The following is a 23,590-nucleotide window of genomic DNA, read 5'->3' as shown; positions in this document are numbered from 1 at the left end:
TCCTCCAACAAATCCAGGTTGGTAGCTTCCGACAAAATCTGTACCAAGGGGAAGAGCATTCTGGCCAGGATCTCATAGCCAGCATTCCTACGACTGTATTGGCTCCGAATGCGCCTTGGTATACGGAAATATATTCAATGTCCTGATAGTTTCTTTTGTAGCATTTGAAGGAGCTTAAAGTTTTCATGCAGAAAGGCCAATCGTGCCTGACCATGTCTGAACAGAAGGGAGGTTCTCAAAAGGAATACCTCTAAGTGATAGACTTATTTGACAAAAACCATCGAAGATTATCTGGAACTTTACGCCATATTATCAAGCAAGATGTGGTTGACTTGAACTGATCTTCGGGCAAAAGACATGAAGATAATGAAGTACGTTCTACAAGAGATTACCAACAGTCAACACCGAGTTTCCAGCTATTTTTTTACATTACCTTCTTTGGAGTCAAAGTTATAAAAACTAATCGAAAAAACCTCATCATATTGTTAAACAATTACTGATTTATTCATTTACTTTCAAACACATACAATTGCATTCATTGAAGCTACGCCAGTGCACATATGAAATCAATAGAAAATAATCCCCAAAAGAGACTAAACTGAAACTACGCAACACTCTTTATGTGCTGTCATTAGAACGGAACATCAGTGCGTGTTAATAAAATCTAATCAGAAATACACAAAATAAAATCAAGCCTCATACCTCGCTCTGCAAACCGTCGACCAATTTAGGGCTACTGTTTCTCAATCGCACCGACCAGGGCCTTTGGTTTCGCATAATTGTTATTCTATTTGGTGGTTTTTCACCGTAATTACAAATTGCTAGCGTATGCGCATTCGAAGGTGCAATTCTCTAATGTGACCACACGCGTACGTGCTCGTAGCAGATGAGTTACGGAACTAATCATATATTTTGCACTATAAACCCGTGCGCTCTTATCGTGCGCCAAATTGTTGCAGCTCGATCGCTGCTCTAATCAGTTCCAATGAAGGTAGCACATATCGGCCGTAGTGATTCTGCGTCTGACCATACCAACTTCCCCACCCAGCACAGGAAGTCCTCCTACACTCAACTTCGAACCGATGCGGACAGTTGGGGTGACACACAAAATTATTTCAATTGAACGCACTATTACGACGACGACTGCATATTGATTAGTAAATTCACGCACCACTCTAAATCATTTGTGAGGAAATGGAGCTCTGGTCAACTTGTTTTTTTCCAAATTTCAGCGCTGTATAGAAAAATTAGGCATTTTACGAATCGTTTGTGCTAGGTTTGTGCCATTTCCCCTTCCTATGTGCTTCCTTCATCCTCCACGCCAAATTCTGCAGACCATTTGCACCATCCCGCACCGTACCGAGGACCGTATCGGGTGTCGTTAGTTTTTGTACATATCACATAGCACCTTCTCCATCGGCGTGTTGCCGATCGTTTTCTGAAAGTAGATCGATTCTATTTTGTGCGAATTGACCGCTCGCAGCAAGGGTAACATCAGCAGCAACCGACCGAACCTTGCAATCTGTCCCGGGAATTGTGTCCGCGAGTGTTGGGCCAGCATTACCTGCGAAGGGTGCAAAGACGTATAGAGCGTAAGTTTTGAACGCTTCAGTGCGATCACGAAGCTACTAACCTGTGCTTGGTCCTGCAAGTTTTCTATCTGTACCGGATCTTTGAGACCTCGCGCTTCCGAGCGAAATAACACGATGGCCTTCATGCAGGCAAACTCGGCCGGATCCACCAGCACTGATTTGAAGCGACAGAGTGTGTCGTTTAGTATTCTTAGGTCCTGTGCCAGCTGAAGTAAAAAGAGCTCATTAATATATGGCATGGAAGGCTGGAATTCCTGTGGTACGTACCTGTCCCGGTTTGAAGAAGCCCGAGTTGTTTGCACTGTTGCAGTGTTCGTTCAGTGAGAACAACGTACATGCGGTGGTGTCAATCGGCATACACCACTGGATGGCGTTCAGTAGGAACAGTTCGGCCCAAGACTCTTCCAGCAAGATAACCTGACAATTAATCGAGACAGAGTATTAGTGAACATCAGTTGTTTTGCTTGTCTTTTACGAAATATCTTACCTGGTCCCGAAACGTAAGGCTAGCAAAGCTGGGCAGGTTCTTGGCCCATTTAACGGCCATGAACAGGAGTCGTGCACTGGTCTCATAGATGGTTTCTTGAAAGTTGAACATCTGCGAAAATAACATCAAACGTTTCAGTTTATATTAATGGTAATTATTTTATCATTCGGTTATGTTGTTTGGTAGCATTACTAATATAATTTGTCATAACTTTTTATTAAAGCCGCTGGGGCAAGTGTTCCATTGGGGAAAGTGAGCTGCTAGAGCTCTGTTAAGCGTGACGGAACTGTATAAACAACATTGTTTTTCAGATTTGTGTACTATTTTTGATATCGCATGTGTTTATTCCTTTTTTTAAGATTTTTAATAAAACTTTAAAAAAATGTATTTGTACTTAACAAGCAACAAGCAATGCAAGATATTGATAAGCAAAGCAAAAAGATGGCAAACATCGGGTATGGTTATCGAACATAACGATGTTCGAATTAACCGCGTATCATCATTGCGAAACCCTTGCTTTTGAATGCGTTTCTGGAGCGATAAGTGCGTTCTTATCGCTTGTCAACTGCGTGAACGCGTGGGAGAGAGTTGCCGGCGTGGATTCTCTCTCCGATCCTGCGATAGGATTTTTGTGAAAGGCTTCGTGCGTACGATCGACGGATCGAACGCTTTCTTCATCATCAGCCTCCGAGACCAACGGACGTAAATATACTCATACTACTTAGAAAAAACGCTTTATCTCTTCCACAAGATCATTATCTTGTATCATTTTTAGACCCTGCATCCGAAAGACGATTTCTAGGTGAAACTCCTTTACTTGGTGTTCTGTTTTTTTTTTATTCGTAAGGAACGGCCTGAACGTATTGCCACAACATGTTCTGTTCAAAACTGTTGAATTGTCTTTACAAAATTCAATAAAAAAATAAACTAAGTATATGGGGCAACCCGTTGGTAGAATCGACAGCGGCATCGGTCTTTACATGACAGGACCGGGGTTCAAATCCCATCTGGCTCGATCCCCCCATAGTGAGCACTGACTATGCAACTAAGCAATATCCATGAGTCTAGTAAGCCAGAAATGGCAGACATCACCTTAAGAGGTCGTTAGTCCGAGAAAGAAGAAGAAGAAGAGTTTATGGATTTTTTCGCATCTTTGGCTAGATATCATGCAACGAAATTAATGTTTGTTTTATCACTTATTTAAATCTTAGCGACTTGAGGCTAATTTGGCGGCCCTATCTACTATAGAGGCAGCAATTGTGCCGATCTTCACATGACAAGACCAGGGTTGAAATCCCTTGCGGGAGCTTTCCCCCCGTAGTGAGGACTGACTGACTATCCGAATCAATGAATCTAGTAAGCATAACCTACAAGAGGTCGTTGGGGCAAGAAAAAGAAGAATGCTGAGCAGAAACGTGGGGAATTAACTTTTATTGTTTCAGCCAAATCAATTTATAAAACGACACCCAATCATGAGATGTATGGGTTGTTGGAGTCGATAAGGGAGCTATAGAGCCACCACTGTTTGGGGCAAAAGAACCACTACGCTTTGCGCTATTTTTATTGAGGATAGATCTATCAAAAACTTGAACATTATTATAACCTTGAGATTTCTCTTCTGGATTTGGAATCCCGTACGGATCTATCCGACTAGGCATCGAGTCCCAGAGTTGACTTCTATCCAATTTTGTTTTTAATATCGACAGTTTAGAGTGAAGCAGGATAGTGCGTACTTATAAGGGGGTATCCAGCTGGTAGCATGGACACAGCAGTATGGATCGGGAAGGAGCATGAAGATTCTCTAACAACACTCATCAAATCGAGACGGCTAAACGGTGGAGACGGATTTCAACGGCGCTGGTCTTCATACTGGAAGATCGGGGTGCAAATCTCATCCGGGCCGTTTCCCCATAGTGAGAACTGACTATGCAATATGGTAGCAATAAGTCTAGTAAGCCAGAAATGACAGGCATGACATGTCCTAATAGGTCGTTAGGCCAAAGAAGAAGAAGAAGACTCATCGAACACCTGAATTTCTAAGGAATCAACTCCTGTATCTAGTGTGAGGTTATGTTCTGGTTGTTACGAAAGCGTTTTGAGGTTTTTTTTAACCACTTTTACCTCTAGCATTTACTAGCGAAACACCATTAATAATTGCCATTTTTTAATAAAATTCTTTTTTAATAAATTCTTTAATTTTAACTAGGTGGCTACTACTACCTATGGATGGCACTGTTGCCACTAAGCACAAAAAAATATCATACTTTTTCCTATTAAAGCTATAAACTATTAAAATGTTCAAACGATAGCACAAATAAATATATTTTTTATTCATAAAGGACGGCCGTATTGCTGTGACAGCATGTTGAGCCCTTTCAAAACAGGTTTATATTATAAAAAGACACCATTAACGTGACACAATTGCCTCAATTCCAGCTACATTTGTCAAATACCGTACACGAATTTTAAAAAGCAACAATTAATAAAAGTGAAATTAAGTAAGCAATACTTACAGGTCCCTGTCCATAAAACGGATGGTTCATCAGGCTCGGTATGGTGTTGTTATTTTGTGCCGGATCCGTATCCTCATCGTTGGTCACGTCTATCGAATCATCTGGTGAAGAAAAAGAGCAGGTGAAGCGGCTATTAAGTAAAGCCCATCCTTTAATTTCTCGACCTAACACTAATCCCATATACATAATGCCGATTGAAAATTTTGTACATTTGGCTGCCAGCGATTCCGCTGGATTATAAGACCACGCCGTTTGACAAACGATCTCTCCAGTACCACTCCCTGTCCGTATGGCAGCACGAAAAAGGGGCCCAATTTTTGTCTCACAGACATATCCCAGCGTTTACTTTTAAAGACTGTAAAAAATGTGGTTAAATGTTTTTTTGCCTCCTTGCATTTGCATCTTGTGACAGACGCCAGACCGGTTGTCTGGGGTCGCAATATGCAAATTGGGTCTTTACGGTGGCAATGAAAAATAAAAATTCAATCAAATGAAAAGCTACTCCCACCGTGGCGTGTCAGAAGGATGGAGAAATGGGAGATTACCCTGACGAACGAGAATTTAGTGTTCGCTTCAATTACGCCACCTTTAAAAGCATTTTTTTTTTCGATTAAAAATCGTTGAGATGCCAAGGCACGTGTGGCATAGTGTTGTATGATTGAAAAATTTCGTTCAAGTAAGAAAAGATTTTTTTATGATTAAAATTTGAAAAAAGTGATAAATTAATGTGAGCATAATTCATTGAAAATATTATAATCCTTTGACAAAAATAAAAACACACTCACACATCAAAACGATCGATCATGTCTCTGTTCCAGCAAAAGGCATCATTAAAATAGATATTTAATTGCTTTGCTAACCAATTTGCCATCATTAGTGCTAATCGATTCGTTAACACTGCTACAACAAACTTTTGCAATTTATCAAGTTTCCAATTTGTTAGCTACTTTTTCTCTTCCTCAAAACTCTACACCAATGTGGCCTTTACAAAAAAAAGACCAACAAACAAACTTAACGTGATGTCAAAAAGTTCGATCAAACTGTTTTTAAAGTGTATTTATCTTCCGTGCCCCTAGCAGCGATTTTTGTCGTTTACATTTCGCACGATTTCCTTTCCATTTAACCTGTACCGGCGAAAAAAAAATCCATCTTCATTGATTCGCCAACCCTCGCGACAAGCGGGACCAACGCCTTTTTTTATTCTCACCAACTTTACCACCGCACGAAACGTGACAGTAATGCTAGTTCGTAGGTCCCAAGAGGACGCGACTGCAGTTGAAAATACTCCGTCCATGGTGTTCTCCCTTTCTCTATTTACTGTTTTGCTGCTTAAATCAAAACAAGCATACTATGCGAAAATCCCTGACGTGTGGCGCCGGTCGTAACGGATCATACCTTGGGCGGATGAGGCCCTCATGATACATCTATTAATAAGCCTTTCGGGAGTTGCAATCACACATCTGAGAATTTAACGTTTGACGTGCCAATGGCGGAAAGTGATTGATTAATGGCGTGATTCAGCGGACGGAGTGGTTTGAGTTCGAGAATTTTGTCCTATCCTAACGGTTGCTCTTTTCAACAAATTGAGCCTTAATTGATAAAAAATTGTTATTGATAAAAACCCATCCTGACGTTTTAAGTTAAAAATTTACCAAAAGTCTTAACAGAAATTCTCATACAAAATTGATTTACGAAACTTCAACAATAAACTTAAACCACGGTTCTTCTAAGCCAAATCATATCCTTAAGTGATATGCTGCTAACTTTCATCATAATTGTCAAATGCACTCGGACAAATCAAGGCAAAACAACATTTGCTATGCATAATCTTCCACTCTCCCTTTTCCAGACGACGAAATCATTTAGCATAACAGTATAATGATTTACCAGCTCCTCTCTTTATCCCTTACGAACTTCCTAAACGTCCAACTCAACTACACTTGCCTTGTTTACCCTTTTGTAAGCAAGGGGTTGCTCGACCCTGATGCTGGACTCTTATGAAACTATGACTCGCCCTACAACCAGAACCATCCTGACCATTCTGCACAAATGCCGAGCGAGGGACAATTATTTATGCGATATTAAACCACCCCGAGAAAGTGACAAATAGTTATTTTATGCCCTCTGGAGTAACTCTTCGGCACCTCATGGTATCCGAGGTTGGTTCCACAGTGTGGTCTCTTCCTTCTCATTAGCCAAATTAATTTTACCGAAAATTTTACTTCTCGTCTGAGTCTGGGTACGAAATGTCCCTTTGTAACAGCCTGTGATCAACGAAGTAATCGATTAAATTATGATTATATCATTTTATGACTTTCTCCATAGCTCCGGAAATCCATAGCTCCGGTCGTCCAGGAATAAAGGTTGATTGTGCAACTCTCGATTGTGATGGGAAGCGATAAAAGTTCCATCAAATAAATTGAGCTCACAGCCACACGAGACAATCCTTCCCCTAAACACTTACCATCGTTATCGTTCATGTTGTCCTGCTCCAGAATAGGACTGGCCGATCCACAGGAAGACGAGCTGTGATGGGGATGCTTCTCGGCTCCCATGCTCGAACCACCGGTTGGGCAACCACCCGTCCCGAGTCCGTTCACCGATGTCCCGTGCGCTGGTGATCCTGCTCCACTCGGCGACTGATCACCGGCCATCGAGTGGTTCGAGGACGATGCCGTGTTGAGGTTCTCGGTCGAGCCAGACGAAGGGTTCTTGTTGTTGTTGCTATCGCCGCTGCTACTGTTCATAGGAACTACGGTGTCTCGGTCCCGATCGGAGCTATTTCCAGCCGAATGTACCAAGCCGGACGTGCCATTGTGTCCCGGCATACCGACACCGTTGAGATTCATCGACAGACCGTTCGCTAGCCCGTGCATGGCGGCATGGTGCGGATGGTGGGGATGGTGATGCGGTAGACTATTTACCAGCGAGGACACCTGGCTGTGATGGTGCAGAAATTGACTAGTCGGTAAGGCGGGTGTTGGCAGAATGCTGGGACCGTAGCGGGACGGTGACAGTAACGCCAATGAAACTGGAGGCCTGGTGTCCGAGAATGTAAAAATTGGTTGCAAAACAGCATTTCATCAATACGTCATTATCTTGGAATATTAAGGACAATCTGGAACAATTAAGTATTCAACACTCACCCAAATACTCCGACGGCTACGGCCGCTTCTCGCAAGGCCCGACCCTGCTCCATATCCCGCAGCGCTTCCGGTCGGATTGTTGCCGTATTTCGCGGTTGACGCTCGTTTTGCACAGCTGGAACGAATACAAAAATACAAAACGAACTTAGGGACACGATCCATGTTACGAAAAACGTGGGAAACTCTCGCAAAAAAATGTGTTCTGTTGCCACTAGACTTATGACAAAGCTCGGAGTTATGATCACCCTTGAAAACAAAAAGATACTCAAATCCTGCAACAAACCCCTGCAGATAATGTGGGAGGGATGTAACCATTTTTATGCATAATTAATTTCGCCATTTCGTGCCCGCAGGCGTGCGTGTTGGCGAACGTTTAAGTCAGCGTGGCTTTCGCTGCTTGCAAGGATCAGCTCATACGTTGGTCGTTTTAGCTCCTCATTAACACTAGCACAGGACCCCTGGACTCTATTCCACTCATGACTCAGCTATCGCGCCATATTCACACCTCACAAGTGTCCACATACGACAACCGAACGGCACGTGTCAAAGCCGGGGTCGGGACAGCGGGAGATTCTCCAAATTGTGGTTAAGCAACCGTTACCCAAAAGAAACCGCTAACCCGACCGTTTTATGCAAACGAACTCTCACGGATGCACCTCCAGCCCGTCCGGGACACCGATCTTTTGACATGATTGCTCATACAACCTGCAAACACCTCGCGCACGTACAGCCAAATGCCATGCGGCGATGTCTTGTTAGCAAAGCCCTTCTCTCTGTCTCCCTCCCTTTCTCTCTCCTCCTCCTTCCTTTCATCATGCCACCCAAAAGACATACCAATTTGTTACACAAAAATAATTAGAACATTGTTCACGTCATTCACCCGGCAAGCCGCAGCGAACGCGTGCCAACAGTAAGTCCCAACCAACAGAACCTGTGGCATCAGTGGCCTTGGCCGACGATGGCCGTCGCTGGATGCTTTACTGAAAATCGAAAGTATGAGATCATTTGAATAAACATACACACTCAAATAAGGTACCCTTCTAGCGGGCATTTTGGGTGAAAGGGCCGAAAAGACAGGAATGGAAGGCCGTGGGACTGGGTTTGCCTAACCTAGTGCGATGAGGGAGGATTACAGGGTTCACCGATAGATAGCATACGGCGAGCATACCTTAGCGGTTCGCGCAAACGTTTAAGATATCTGCGGCCATCGATAGCGATTCGCATGTACAATTAGCGACTGGCCCAAAATGGATAGCGATTCGCGTGCACACTTTAGTGAATGTCAGAATTCGGCGCGGTTTGAAAATGTAGGTTTATATGACCCAGGTTGAGTAGTCGTGATTTGAAAAAAATCGTTTAAATTTCATTTTTTATGTAATTGGAAAGTTTTTGCACACAAAAGTGGTGTGAAAATTAATGTTCATTATCATAAAGCATAAATTTATTGATTTTCAGCGTTGGTTAAAAAAATAATAACAAAACTATGTGAAACATGAGAAGAACAGCCATGTGGAGAATTCAAACATGGATGTATATACACGAATTCAAAATTGATGCGCTCACGAAAAAAAATCCGTTCAGGTAATGAAAATATTTAGCATATTGGTCCAGCAACCGAAGCGTTCACAGTTTTACCAAACGATTAACAATCAGAGCATCATTTGCGGTATAATTATACATTCCTTCGTTGTTTTTGGTTTTGGCAATCATCCTTTTAAAGGTACGAATTTCAGCACAATTAAAAAGTGCTACACTAGAATTCTCATTGAATTTGAGTGTTTTCTAGGTGTTTGGCTACGATAGGAGCTCTTGCTTGTTGAAGTGCGCCCGTGCAACATTTTTCTTGTCGGTAAATTTGTTTTATTAACGCACCGTGAAAGAATACAGTGAGTTTCAATAGCGGTATGTGCTGAAGCGAATCAACTGAGACACACATCGTTCTTTTTACTTTTTGCGTGCAGATATGAATTCCAGCCAAAGCTCTGTACAAGAGGAAAATGCAAGCTGCGCTATGCAAGCACCTCGCCGCCGAAAAACTACCAGCAACGAAGATAGAGAGCGCTTGGTAACGGCGTATGAAAACGGAGGCACTGCAGCTACGATTAGCGAAATGTTTAATTTGAAAAAACCGACTGTCCATGGCATCATCAAAAAATACCAAACCCAATGGCAAATCGAGGCAAAGAAGCGTGGTGGCAATAAATCTAAATTATTGTCCGAACATGCGATTCGAATACCGTTCCGAATGTGTTAGAAAAAAATTATTGGCATTTTAATTATAATCACTCTGACCTGGCCGTACTAATCACCTCAAAATCGCATGTTCGGATGAGATAGTGATTGAAAGCAACGGAAATGTTATTTTAATTCGTCCGGCAGCATTATTTACATTTCATCTTTTTAAGCATCGTCAGTACAATATGTTACACATTAAAACTAAAATCTTACTTTCTAATCTTATATATATTTATACATAACTAAATCTAAAATTTCTTCGCCCCTCAAACAACGGGACATGTATTGCCACATTTTCGAAATGTAGCCATCGCAATCCTGTGCGGTTATTAGCCTGGATCCATTCCGAATCGCTTGCATCAATTGATCCTCATTTGAAGGATTGCTTCGCCTCACAAAATTCTTCCAATGGCTGTAAAGATTTTCAATAGGATTAAGGAATGGTGAGTAGGGTGGTAGATATAAAGGTTTGTCGCTATCATTTCCGATTGCAACTCTTACTGCGGGTGTTTTGTGGAAAGCTACATTATCCATTATAAAGTAGCTGCTGTTAATGTTCTTCGATCGCAGGGTTTCCTTTAGTTCTTCAATAAACTGTATAAACCGTTCACGGTTTACGGATCGAGTGTGTGTGGTGTAAAGCAGCACGCCGTACCGATGCATAGCACAAATGATGGAGATGTTCCTAGTCCTTAACTGTGGAACGGTGATGGTGGCCGGTGTTCCTCTCTGCGATCGTCCTTTTAGCGTACGCATACGGACGTTAAATCCTACTTCGTCTAAATAGATTAAACCATTATCCGGAATTCCTCGCGCAATTTCATAAAATTGTGTAGCGTAATGTTTCCTGTCTTCGACAGTCGTTGGTGTGTTGCGTCCCTCCGGTAACAGTTTGACCATCTTCAGAGAGTAGTTGAATCCTTTTATTTCCCTCGCTGTGGTTGTGGACGAAACTCGAACACCGTGTTGTTCGAACACTTTCTCTGCGAGTGCTTTAAGCGTCACCGTGCAGTCCTCGTCGACCCAGTTCCGAACATCATTTACGGCTTGCTGCGACAATAGTTTAGATCTGTTGCCACCACGCTTCTTTGCCTCGATTTGCCATTGGGTTTGGTATTTTTTGATGATGCCATGGACAGTCGGTTTTTTCAAATTAAACATTTCGCTAATCGTAGCTGCAGTGCCTCCGTTTTCATACGCCGTTACCAAGCGCTCTCTATCTTCGTTGCTGGTAGTTTTTCGGCGGCGAGGTGCTTGCATAGCGCAGCTTGCATTTTCCTCTTGTACAGAGCTTTGGCTGGAATTCATATCTGCACGCAAAAAGTAAAAAGAACGATGTGTGTCTCAGTTGATTCGCTTCAGCACATACCGCTATTGAAACTCACTGTATTCTTTCACGGTGCGTTAATAAAACAAATTTACCGACAAGAAAAATGTTGCACGGGCGCACTTCAACAAGCAAGAGCTCCTATCGTAGCCAAACACCTAGAAAACACTCAAATTCAATGAGAATTCTAGTGTAGCACTTTTTAATTGTGCTGAAATTCGTACCTTTAAAAGGATGATTGCCAAAACCAAAAACAACGAAGGAATGTATAATTATACCGCAAATGATGCTCTGATTGTTAATCGTTTGGTAAAACTGTGAACGCTTCGGTTGCTGGACCAATATGCTAAATATTTTCATTACCTGAACGGATTTTTTTTCGTGAGCGCATCAATTTTGAATTCGTGTATATACATCCATGTTTGAATTCTCCACATGGCTGTTCTTCTCATGTTTCACATAGTTTTGTTATTATTTTTTTAACCAACGCTGAAAATCAATAAATTTATGCTTTATGATAATGAACATTAATTTTCACACCACTTTTGTGTGCAAAAACTTTCCAATTACATAAAAAATGAAATTTAAACGATTTTTTTCAAATCACGACTACTCAACCTGGGTCATATAAACCTACATTTTCAAACCGCGCCGAATTCTGACATTCACTAAAGTGTGCACGCGAATCGCTATCCATTTTGGGCCAGTCGCTAATTGTACATGCGAATCGCTATCGATGGCCGCAGATATCTTAAACGTTTGCGCGAACCGCTAAGGTATGCTCGCCGTATGCTATCTATCGGTGAACCCTGTAAAAGACATAGAACAGTATCGTTAGTGGCAGGTGGTGACGGTGGTTACCAAATACGTCAATAATTCCTTTCATCTGCTGCTTCAAACTCCCTACGATGCACTGTATGGCTTTTGGAGTTGAGGAATGAGAGAGAGAGAGAGAGAGAGAGAGAGGGAGAGAGAGAGAATGAAAGAGAGAGAGAGAGAGAAACAGATACAAATGCGAAAGTAGCACAGTTATGATAAGACAAGGCTCAACACGAACAACAATTGATCATTCAGGCTATTAGAATAAGGTAACATCGATTTAAGGTAAAATTACTATCAGAGACTCGTTAATGATAATTTTATTATCGCCCAAACAATCCATTAGAAAACTTCAAAATTCTACCTCGTTCTGTTGCTGTTTACACATTCAACAGTGTCGATATTGCTGCAGCGTCAACAGGTTGATTCCTCTTCGGATTTCCCACCCAGATTTTCACGCGCTCCCATCAACAGGTGCTTCGAGCTTAGTACACACTCCACTCTTGCCTAACAATCTCTTAAATATTCTTACACCAGCTATCGTTCCCTTCAATCGAAAAGAACCGAGCCGAATGCCGCATTCTCGCGTTATAATCTTTTCCGATTGTTTTCTGGTCGACCTACTGTAAGCTGAGCTCCAGCTCTTTTTTTTTAACTCACAAGGCCTGTTGCTGGATCATTTGCAACTTCGAACAATATAATTTGAAATGTGTACTTAATAACAAGCAAAACGGAGTCGGATGTATTTATGGTTGACAAAGTCTTTCCATCTCCGTTTCCCCACCCAAAGCCTGGTGAAACAGTGGGCCTCCTCAGGAATTGTAGACTGATTTGACAATGAGTACGTGCGAGGTTTGTGCCTCATTTGCGTGTGCCCCGAGCGCAATCAGTCGCTATGAGCCGCTCGACTTTGATCGCAACCATTAATGAGCAAACTGATGGACCCCTGGGGGAACCCGGTCCGCTTGTTTCAACATTGTACGACCTTGTCGGTTAGCAGCACTGCGAGGACGCACGTGTCTTGTAAAATTTACATCGCCCAACGTGTGGTAACGAAACAAAACACTCACAAATACACACAGAGCTCCATTCGAAATTAACACACCGGAACGGATGTGATGATGGCGTATCTTCCACGGCGATGATCATCTCCTCATCGCAGGATGGAACAAGTTTTTCCTCTGACGGATGGTTACAATTTTTGCCGAAGGATAACTCTGCATAACTCTGGCCAAACGAACAGCCCGTGACATGTCCGCAGTATTTCTAACCGTGCAGCATTTGATTGAATAGAATCGTTGCACGATGGTGCACAATAAGAAAACGTGGCTTAGAACTCACTAATCAAGTTTTGCGATACTGTCGTTCGCCTCTGTGTTTGACAAGTTGTAGTGGATGTGTAGGGTATATATCTTCGTTATTCTTTTTGCTGATGGTTTGTTTAGCATTAGTCAGCTTTCATTGGCAGTGCAAAAAACCATCCACGGACATCTGTGCAAAACAGCTTTGATGAAGCGACCAGCGATGTTCGTAAAACAGCATTGTTTTAGGGTTTCAAATTGCAGCATAACAGCCTTAAACCAATTTTCACACATATTATTTCAAATATCCAACGAGACAAGTCCTATTGTCCGAGGCAGGGTTTTAATTCCTGAACAGCGTGCAAGAAGGTTTGCATGAGGTCTGTATGGAAGAGTTTTCTTTTGCCTTAGCATATATTTTTTGTGTGGTGAAGAATTATGTTCTAAAATTGAAACAGTTCGCAGTTCGTTATGCGTCAAAATGTCCCGCAAACGATTTTGCATTTTGAAACCGAATAGCGCCATAACTTAATTGCAATATGCAGAGTTCTCATGGACACTAAACACTTTGCATTTAGCAGCTTTGAAATCGCTTTTCTCTAGCCAATTCAACTTACGCGAGGAAACTCAATTATTCCGTATGCTAGAGATAGGTTTTATCCAACACATGCGAACAGCATGTTTAGCTGATATTTTCCGGGGGTTTTGTTCTAACGAGAAATTTGAAATTTTGCCACTTTTTCCTACGTAAAATATCGATTATAGAAGATGTGCGAGCTACACAAAGTAAGAAGGTTTCATCACATGATATACTGTCTTTAATTGTAATAATCACTTCACTTACCATCTTTGTTCATTCCCATCGTAAGGCATTTTTTTAATCGACACGCTTGGCACTGATTCCTGTGCGCTTTATCCACTGTACAGCTTCCAGTTCCTGCTTGGCATCTGTGGAGAAAATATAACAAAAAATCTTATTGGAATACACACCTACAATTAAACCTATCTCCACTTTCTGTAAATGAGATAAAGTAAGTGAATACACCCCGATGAGGATTATAATCAACGGTCACCTTTAACAACATCCGATTAAAACTACCAACAGATTTTGACTCAAGTAACACTTCAGTAATGTTGCAGAAGCTCAACATATTTCGTGGCATATGCGACCCCTGCGTAAAGCGTCCCCTGCGATCCTCGTGTTAAAGCCACAAGCTCACGCAAATTCATTGTCACCAAGCGTGCAAGGATTATAGTCCTTCACAGGGAACACACCATGACAATGCAAAGATGCGTACCTATTCGTGTCTATCCTCTCAGACAACAACCCTCTTCTGTTTTCTGGACTCTTCACGTACCATGTCAAATGAACAGGACTACAAGTACTCTCTCGAAACTCGTGCATACAACAAAGAAGCGTTTAATACCGGATCAACTCTTTGCATTTTGGTGGCCTGGCATTGGTGAGCCCGGTAAACCTAACAACAATCCTCCGAAAAATCGAATCATCATTCCTCCACAATCAACGCACATCCTACCAGCGCGTCTACGAAATCTCATTAGATAGAATGCCTCCGAAAAGGGAAACTGTTAATTGAAATTGAAGTGTTCGCATCACTCCGTACGCCAAACATTCACTCTTACTGTCTAATGCTCCACTCGGGTTAGGGCGGATTACTGAAATGGAGGATACACACACACACGCCAGCCATGCAAAGTTCAATGTGCCAAAGTGGAAAAGCGAAAACACAATTTCCATTCCAATAAATTGAATACAACGAACACTGACCGCATCCTGGCCGAGTACCGACATCCCCAAGCCAAAGCACAGTCGAAGGCCACAGCTGATGTGTTGCCCTTTTACGGTGGGATTAAGTGATGGTTGGTGTACCGATGTGAAAGAGAGTTTTGGCGTCCGTCGGTCACGAAATGTTCGATCCCTGCTGTTCGACTGTTGGAGATAACAAAATGGTGGATTCTGAACGTCGAGGAAGAAACGTAGCAACAAAAACAGCACGAAACAGTACATAATACGCACGATCGATGACGTGATGCTTTTGATTTTTTGGGGCTAAAGCAACATCCGTGCTAACACAAAGAATTGCATTTTATGAAAGAGGAGCTACTGAACAAATTGTAGATAAAATTAAACAAAAACTAAATAAATTTTGGACCACCGGACTGGAGGCGACAGTCTTCACACGGGAGGGTTGGGGATCAAATCCAATCCAAATCCGCTTCCCAATACGTAAGACTATCTATCCAACAACGGGTAAAATCAAGTCACGGGAAGCCAGTAATGGCAGACCGAGAACATGCGAGGTTGTTGTTCCAAAGAAGAAAGCTGAGACACTTTTATCATTATTTTATAACATTGCAAATGATTAACATTGCATAATGATGTGAAGATAAACTACAACGACTGAAACCGCAACAATCATCACGGTTTGAAGCATGTCTATTCCATCTAAACAGTCCATCATTAATCTGCTCCCCTCATCATCTTTGTACTTACATTCCCATTACTGATAGGAAGCGTTTCATTCTCCCATCAACTCTACAGGAATGAGAAATTATCCTCATCAGTGATAATTACTACAAATACTTCGGTAGTCAAAGATTCTCTACACAGGGTCGCATCTGGTCAAGAGTTTTTCGAAACAAAATGAATCACCGAAGAAAGGCCACGGCCACGGTCTTGTGATGGAGTCCCAAGTCTGTCTGAATATTCATCCTCATACATCCTTGTCAGTCCGACCATTGACCGACAGCAGGTAGTCTCGTTCAAGTAGTGCAGACATAACCAAAAACAGCTCTTGCAATCTAATGACTCCCCAACGGATTCATCTCGACACTGACAAATACACTTCAGCTACTATCAACCATGCCGAACATGTACTACCAGCAGAATCCTTTCCAACCATTCGTTCCGCACCACCTGGTCTCTCACTCTTGACAGGATCAATCTACAGTCTCGGCCCACAACTACAAAGTAACAACGAAACGCATGCCCAGTTCAACACAAATATCAAAATGTTGAATCAAATTTTATGTCCATTCTGAGCGTCCTGCAGCTCGCTCCACTCCCTAGAGTAGAACATGGATTACTGTGGGATTACGGGCTGGTATGATTTATGGAACCAAAGCTCCGAAAAATGATAATGTTCTTGTCGGAAACGAATTCCCAGAACGGTTCTAGGCAACGCGGCTCAGGTGGAAAAAGTCGATCGAGTTTATGTGACACAGGGACATGAAACAGATTACACGCAAAGGATGGAAGCTACATCGGACGAGCCATCGTCCCTTGCTCTCCATTCGCGACGATAAAATGGAATCATGCTTTCTCGCTTTTTCTCCACCATAAATCTGCTCCAGATGTGCTGAGCGGGACCCATCGACAGGACGGAGGACATCGAGTAACGCTATTGGCCCTCGAAATTGAAAACTTTGCAATAATGGCAGTTCGAAAAACTTCAACTCCACCTGCTGAACACATTCTTTTGGGACATTGTTTCCTGCCATTTTACCTCCACTTCACAATCTCCGGTGGAAAGCAGCTTTCGTGGTTTGGCACACATCAAGATTCGTTTTTTTGTGCGAAAGAGTTTCCTCGAGTCCCGAAATCGAGTGGCATATGTTCCATCAAAAACTCTCGTTCCTGCCTGGGTCCTAGCGGGTTACCAACGATGCAAAACCATAAAATACCAATTCATCATAACACCATTTAGTGGCGGGGACATCGGTTCATGCAACGCCCTTTAAACTGGAAACTGGTTCCCGTTCACGCCTCGTTCAGCTCGCTCCTGCCAGCGAAGCGGAACCCAACCTGACATAAGGCAGAAGTCTCAATGCAAAGGATCAACGGTGAATCCTTGCACAAATCCTACACCAACTGGCGTTGGGTTTCTCCTCCTAGATACATCCTCTTTTTTGTACGACTCTCGTCCCTTTTTTAAATACATCCCACCATTTCTTCACGCTGGTCATTGTCAATTGTGCCCGGGAGTAAAGTGCATTAACTTCACCACGCAGCCGGCCGCATCATCCCGGACACAATTGAATGGTAACATCTGATCGATTTCCGCCTAATCTGTTGTCCACCGGGAACAACTGAAAACTATTGCTTCTGCACAACCCGAACCGACCCGACCAGGGTAGAACTCGACGCTTGCTTCCGAGGGGTGCTGGGCGAATTGTTGATTAATTAGAATTTAATTTATTGAGTGGCTCTCTAGCACCAGAGCTACCGACAACAACCAAAGCGCACCCCTGCTGCAACTCCTGTGCGGCCAGTCATCAGTCACGCCAACTTGGCGGTGTGCATTGATTCCGACAGGGGTTCCACGTTAAATTGATACAGGGATTAAGTTGTAGTATCTCGAGCGCACTCGGAAATCTGCCACCAATGTGAGAGAATCCTTCGCATTGAGGTGAGCAGCAAAAAGGAGAAAAAACACGGACACCGTTCTCTATTCACCCAGCAAGTTCTTCTTGGAGGGTGCCTCACGTAGAGGAAATGGTAAATATTTACCAGTTTTTGCTTGCACTACGCGACCCCGCTGGAAGGCATTAGCCCGAGGGACCGCAATGTGTCACTCTCCTCGTCCCTTTGATTCGATTGTTATCGTCTAACGAGGAGGTGTTTTGATTGGAAAGCTATTATTCTATTTGCGAAGGAAATCGGGAATGGTTTGTTGTCTTTCCATAGCATCAACATCAAATATGATGTATGCCAACATTCTCGACGCGTGTCGGGATCAAGACTACGAATTATTTGCGTTGACGGATTATGTGGTCGAACTTGTCTTTGTCCATAATTATGGAATAAATTTCGTGACTCGCAATCTTACACGTGTTTCCAAATTCAGCTTCAAATACAGTATTGACGAACGTACCACTGAAGTAAGATATCAAATATATTCTACTTTCGTAAGCGAAACTGCTACCGAGAAAATGTTAAACCGAATTGGAGCATTGAATCTAGAATCTTCATTTTTAAACTTTATCGCCAAATTATTTGTTCTTGTACTTACCGGTAGATCAATTTCCGCCGGACGCTGCGCTTGAAGAACCCCGAGCACCCATTGCATGCCAATATGCCGTAGTGCTTCCCCGAGCTCGTGTCTCCGCATACAACACAAATCAGACCGAGATTCTGAGCCTTCCTGGCTGAGGAGCTCTGACTTTCGTTGGCATGCTGCGGAGGCCAGGGCAACAATCGGTTCTGGGGTGAGTAACACGAAATAGGCGATCCGCGATGTTCTGTGGACGAGAGAACAACATAATACCAACATCATGAAGAACGATCACTTCACTCATTCACACATTCAGAAATGGTTTGCATCACAAAAAAACCTACCTCCTTTGCCGGACATTCCATTCTCAATGCGTGATAATCCTCCATGAGCTGCATCTTCAATGCCGAACGTACGACCTCCTTCATCCTTATCAAGCTTATCGTAGAAATCCGCGATGGAACCTTTGCTGAATCCTGTAACGAAATCCATTCGAGAATGATCACGTTCAGCACCTTTGTCTCGCACGAATGGCATCGCTCTAACCCGCGAACCCTATCCACAAGCCACACGTATCCTTGATTATCATCGCACATCATTTGTTTGTCCAGATACCTGTGTTCCTTTCCTCCCTGCCATATCATTGACCTCGACGCATCACATCCAACCTATATCGGCTGAACCATCTTACTCGACTCCACAAACAGCGCATCGGACGGTGAACAAACAACCGCCTCTCACGTACCCTTACACGAGGTTCTGGGGGGCTGATGCGTGCTAGCAGCAACGCCGTAACGTCTTCCGCGACGAATAAGAAATTAACTACTGTTTACTCAGCGGCCAATACCAAACAGAAACGGTGGTTACTTTGTAGCCATCTTTTACACACACACTCACACGGGTGGTTTCTGGTAGGTTCTCGTTATTCGAGTTTGACTCTCATGACTCTACAAAGGTGCTCCATTTCGCACTGTTTTTTTATCAATCCGTAAGACTCTCTTGGCGTCTTCAATGCTTCACCAAGACGTGTGGTCAAATAGTCTTCCCATTAAATTTAGATCAAACTCATTATTCAGATTGTTAGGAGACTAAGCGATCCAAGTGTCGGTCACCCTTATCTAAATGGAAACGTGACTACCATTACTAAGAACCTTATGCTAATCAATTACGTCTTTCACCAGCATGCCCAAGCTCACTAAGCCGTAAACGTCTTGTTTTATCATTTCCGAAGCGACCATTTTGATTTCAACGCTTCGCTTATCGCTGTATCGCTCCCAGAGCTAAGGATGACTTTCAAATTTGCAACTCATCGTTTTAACATCTGTGACAACAAACCGTGCTCCCATCCCATAGGCCGGCGAGCCTGCGGCATGTAGTTATCATAAATGGATCATGCCACGAAGAAGAATAACATCCTGCTCGTTGACGAGACAACCGAAACACACAAAACCTGATCATCGTCTTCGTTTTGTGGGGTCTATTTTTACTTCGCCAAATAGGTGCCAGAATATTGTTCTACCATTGTTCATTACCGTTGTCACGAACGCACATCGCAGTTTCAAGCGCAATCCAAGCCCTGATTCAACAATGATCCAATGGAGCGAGTAAATCTTCCAGAGGCCTTTATTTCGAAATTCCTATTGTCGAAGCAACTTTGAAAACCCCGAAACACCTTCAACAACTGTGTCAATACGCTATTGGATGACATCACCTCAGTGGCGTTGGTTGTTGCTGATCCTACCTCGTGACAGTTGGTAACAGTGTTGCTGCTAAAGTCAAGTAGAGCAGTCTATCATTCTGAAGATTTGCGTGGATCGTTTTATGGCTCATTTTCGATAAAACACATGGATCACACTTTCATGCACCTGCAATTGTGGCTCCAGATCAATTAAGCCTTTGACTTCAAATTATTCACCTCTAACAAGTACTAAGAGGAAAATGGAATTGGATTAGCATTACATTACAATATCTGGTCACCAATGTCTTTTTCACTTTCCAAAAATTTGCTGCATATGAGTATTGACACAGGTTACACATGCTGTCATCACAAGTAATTTATTCAAATTGCTTTAATTTTCTATCGATGGTTTAAATACTGATCGTGCTTAAAATGTTCAATTACTTTCCCTAAGTCGTGGGAGTGTGAAGTCATTCGGCCTGTAATAATCAGAGCATACATGCGACGGCAATTTTGTTTTGAATGCGATCTTCAGGAGGATTTAGGCTTTTCACTCTTCATCTAAGCTCATCTTATGTGAAACTTGTCTAAGACTAATTCAATCATTTCGATTACCCTGGACAGCTTCAAACACTTGGATGTTCTTAGTAAATATTCACATTCTTAGACAACTATTGTCCAGCTCAACATAAACGATTCCTCAAAGGTAAAATACTTCAACGTGATCCACATATTCCTTCACTTACCACTCTTATTATCCTGCAGTACCGTCGAGCTGTCCATGTTATCGTTTTTCTTGCTGAACCGAAACATTCAAAATCAATTGCACACACACTCTGTCCGGCTTGATGTGCTGCTATTACCATTCCATTGACTCTTGACGTTGTTGATTAGACTAGTCTCGCTCGTGTTTGTTCGGTATCAACATGAGAACATCCAAGGAATATGCAACTCCGCAGGCCTATTCGCTAAATGTCTATTAATCCATACTGACGAGTCTGACGATAGAACCCGCGTCAATCGACAATACTTCCCACTGTCTACAGTCACACATTCGCTGATTGCACTGATTTGATTTTTTTCCCTTATTCTGCTTCTAAAAAAACACTCTAACTAAAATAAAAACTGTCCGAGTCTATGGAATCACACCACAAAGCCCTGATGTTGTCCAGTAAACGCACTTCATAAGCTACAAGCGGTACGGGAACACGCAGCACTATGCTCGCAATCTAATTAACTTCCGACTCGTATGTACCACTCACATTCCAACGAATGCACTCACGCAGCATACAATGCAAAAAGTGCAGTCGCATACCTCCGTACAACAAAGAGGACGACCTCAAGCGATTGTTTTTTTCGATGTACGTATTTCTACCGTCGAGCGTCATCCACCAAGAAACAGTCAGCTATTCAGCACTTTTTCACTTGAACTCCGTGAAGGCTTCCCAAGAACCAATCACTCCTGCTCATCAACAATACACTGCATTAAGCCGACGGTATGGATGCCAGTGGCTCCATCAACACCTTCGGCGACGGTCGCTCGCGCTGCTACTAGAAATCACTCCGTCAAATCGACCACGCCGTACCAGACAGCACCTTCGCCAGTTCCGTTGACACAACTGCCAATCTTTCGACACCGAAGCCTCGTCACACTGCTATGCTGGTGCTGCTGCCTGACGGCCGCCTGTGTATTCTCGCTGACAGCGACTGACGATCGGGGCGAAAATTCATGCAATCGGAAATCTATGATTCGTCCTCTCTTGATGTCGAAAGTCCACATTTGTTACCTTTGCCACTTGTAAGCCCTAAGCTAACTCCTCCCTTATTGGTCGTTTATGTACATCGTGCGCGCGGAAAAGCGTGGTGAAAAGCGGGACGCCGGCGAGGGACGGTAAGCGTTTTCCATCCCCTCGCAATGCTTCCTGGGAGGATGCTGCGATGGTCTCTGTTTTCCCATTCATTGCGCGAGACTCTTTCGCTCACTCTGCCTGCTGATGCCGGTGCCAGTCGAATCCCCCAAAAGGAAGGCTACATCAAACGGTATGCTCTGGTCTGGCGATATTGTTGCTTTTTGTTGGCTGTTATCGCTCTCTCGTTTTCGCTTATTTCCTGCTCTCTTTCGGCTTTCCAATGTGGAGCACTGTGCTCGTGAACAGACCGCTGCAGTCGTTGGGACAGACTAAACGCCAAGTGAACACCAAGCGTCGTATGATGTCAGTGTGTCTTTGGCGAAGAGCTTAGGCGATAGCGATTATGACGGTAACTAAGACAGTGACGGACAAGTTGTGGCTGAATCTGGTTGCACGAAATTTGTTTTGTTAGCTATCAGCAAAGCTTTCTGTAATAGACTTGTTTGCAAACTGCTTGTCTTTCTCATATTGTGTAGTAAATTAATTTATTCTCAAAAAACATTTGAATTGTACGAGTGGTTTTCATAAATATTCCACATAACACAAAAGAAAACAAATGACTTGCGTTCTGTCATTTACGCAGGACGATAGGACCGTGAACCATCTTGCTTAAAGGACACCTTTTGAAGTCTAAATATTTCATGGAACATTTTTTTTATTAAAATGAAGTAAAAGCGCTTAACAGTAGTAAACTTAATAGTATTCTAAGATATTTTAACAAGCTATGTTTCAATGCTACATCCAACAGTTGCCGACAGCTTTCAAAATGCCGCATTTTCTCCGAACATAATAAAATTCATCACCTTACAACTTCTTGAATATTTTGACAAACATTTCCCTTCTGACTCATTTTTCATGCGTTGCTGTGTAGTGAACGTTTGACGCTAGGAGTAGATACTGTTTTGCTCTCCCACAATGTTGATCGATGAATCTGGTTCATTCCGCTTCTTCAACAACCACAAGCCATCTGTACATACACAAAGTGCTGCTCGTTGCTTTTTTCGTTGTTTTTGACTGAGCGAATATCTGTCCGCTCCACATAGTCGGATGACATTTATTACTGGCACAGAAGTGGCGCCGTTCAGTTCGCTGTTGCTACCTATTCCCGTTCAACCTCGTTCCAAACGACACACCACGGCTTTTACTCTGTACATTTTGCTCTTGTTACCGGCCATCATAGTGCGAAGGGTTATGCGCATGGCATTTCAAGACTACCATCCTTGCCAAGTGCAGCGGCAACTCCAGCATCATTTTCGATTCATTCTCCCCTGGACTCCTCGCAATGGACCAGACATGCAGTGAAAGAATGAAAGAGCCACACACATCCAAGGAAATGAAATCGTTCAAGGATTCTCAAGTGAATCGTCGCCATTTGAGTTTTTGCTGAGATAGTGGCAGAAGACAGGAGACCAAGGATGCTGGCAGTCAGCTGAACTATGACAGGCGCTTTTTCCTGGTTTTGCACAACCCGCATCCGGACGTCTTCCTCTCTTCGTCTTCTCTTCTTCGTGGTCTAAAATCGCACGAGCTACCGGATCGCCCTCATGTTTTGTACTATGGCTGGCTC

The 23,590-nt window shown here is 42.9% G+C and overlaps 2 protein-coding genes across 4 annotated transcripts; both read right to left on the bottom strand.

Annotated features, from left to right (window-relative positions):
* Nucleotides 1-482: 482 nt before the first annotated feature.
* Nucleotides 483-22,274, bottom strand: LOC118514436 (photoreceptor-specific nuclear receptor-like). Of its 2 annotated transcripts, XM_036061336.1 has the most exons (12): nt 20,860-22,274; nt 18,780-18,911; nt 18,454-18,682; nt 14,265-14,368; nt 12,162-12,221; nt 7,739-7,853; nt 7,057-7,631; nt 4,593-4,693; nt 2,080-2,190; nt 1,860-2,009; nt 1,634-1,798; nt 483-1,564 (listed from the first exon to the last, which is right to left on the bottom strand). In XM_036061336.1, exons 1-12 carry the CDS (start codon nt 20,924-20,926, stop codon nt 1,382-1,384), a joined length of 1,992 nt encoding a protein of 663 aa, XP_035917229.1. In that variant the 5' UTR covers nt 20,927-22,274; the 3' UTR covers nt 483-1,381. The 2 variants fall into 2 exon arrangements, with proteins under 2 accessions (XP_035917229.1, XP_035917230.1); XM_036061337.1 differs by lacking the exon at nt 12,162-12,221 and having other exon boundaries at nt 20,860-22,273.
* LOC118514437 lies at nt 10,100-12,109 on the bottom strand. Of its 2 annotated transcripts, XM_036061338.1 has the most exons (3): nt 11,525-12,109; nt 11,359-11,458; nt 10,100-11,283 (listed from the first exon to the last, which is right to left on the bottom strand). In XM_036061338.1, the coding sequence occupies exon 3, from the start codon at nt 11,279-11,281 to the stop codon at nt 10,196-10,198; it is 1,086 nt and encodes a 361-aa protein (XP_035917231.1). In that variant the 5' UTR covers nt 11,282-11,283; nt 11,359-11,458; nt 11,525-12,109; the 3' UTR covers nt 10,100-10,195. The 2 variants fall into 2 exon arrangements, with proteins under 2 accessions (XP_035917231.1, XP_035917232.1); XM_036061339.1 differs by having other exon boundaries at nt 10,100-10,385; nt 10,475-12,109.
* Nucleotides 22,275-23,590: the final 1,316 nt, after the last annotated feature.

The sequence above is a fragment of the Anopheles stephensi genome, chromosome 3 (assembly GCF_013141755.1).
Source record: "Anopheles stephensi strain Indian chromosome 3, UCI_ANSTEP_V1.0, whole genome shotgun sequence".
Taxonomy (NCBI): Eukaryota; Metazoa; Arthropoda; class Insecta; order Diptera; family Culicidae; genus Anopheles; species Anopheles stephensi.
Note: the sequence above shows the minus strand (reverse complement) of the source record. Positions and strands in the feature narration are given on the sequence as shown.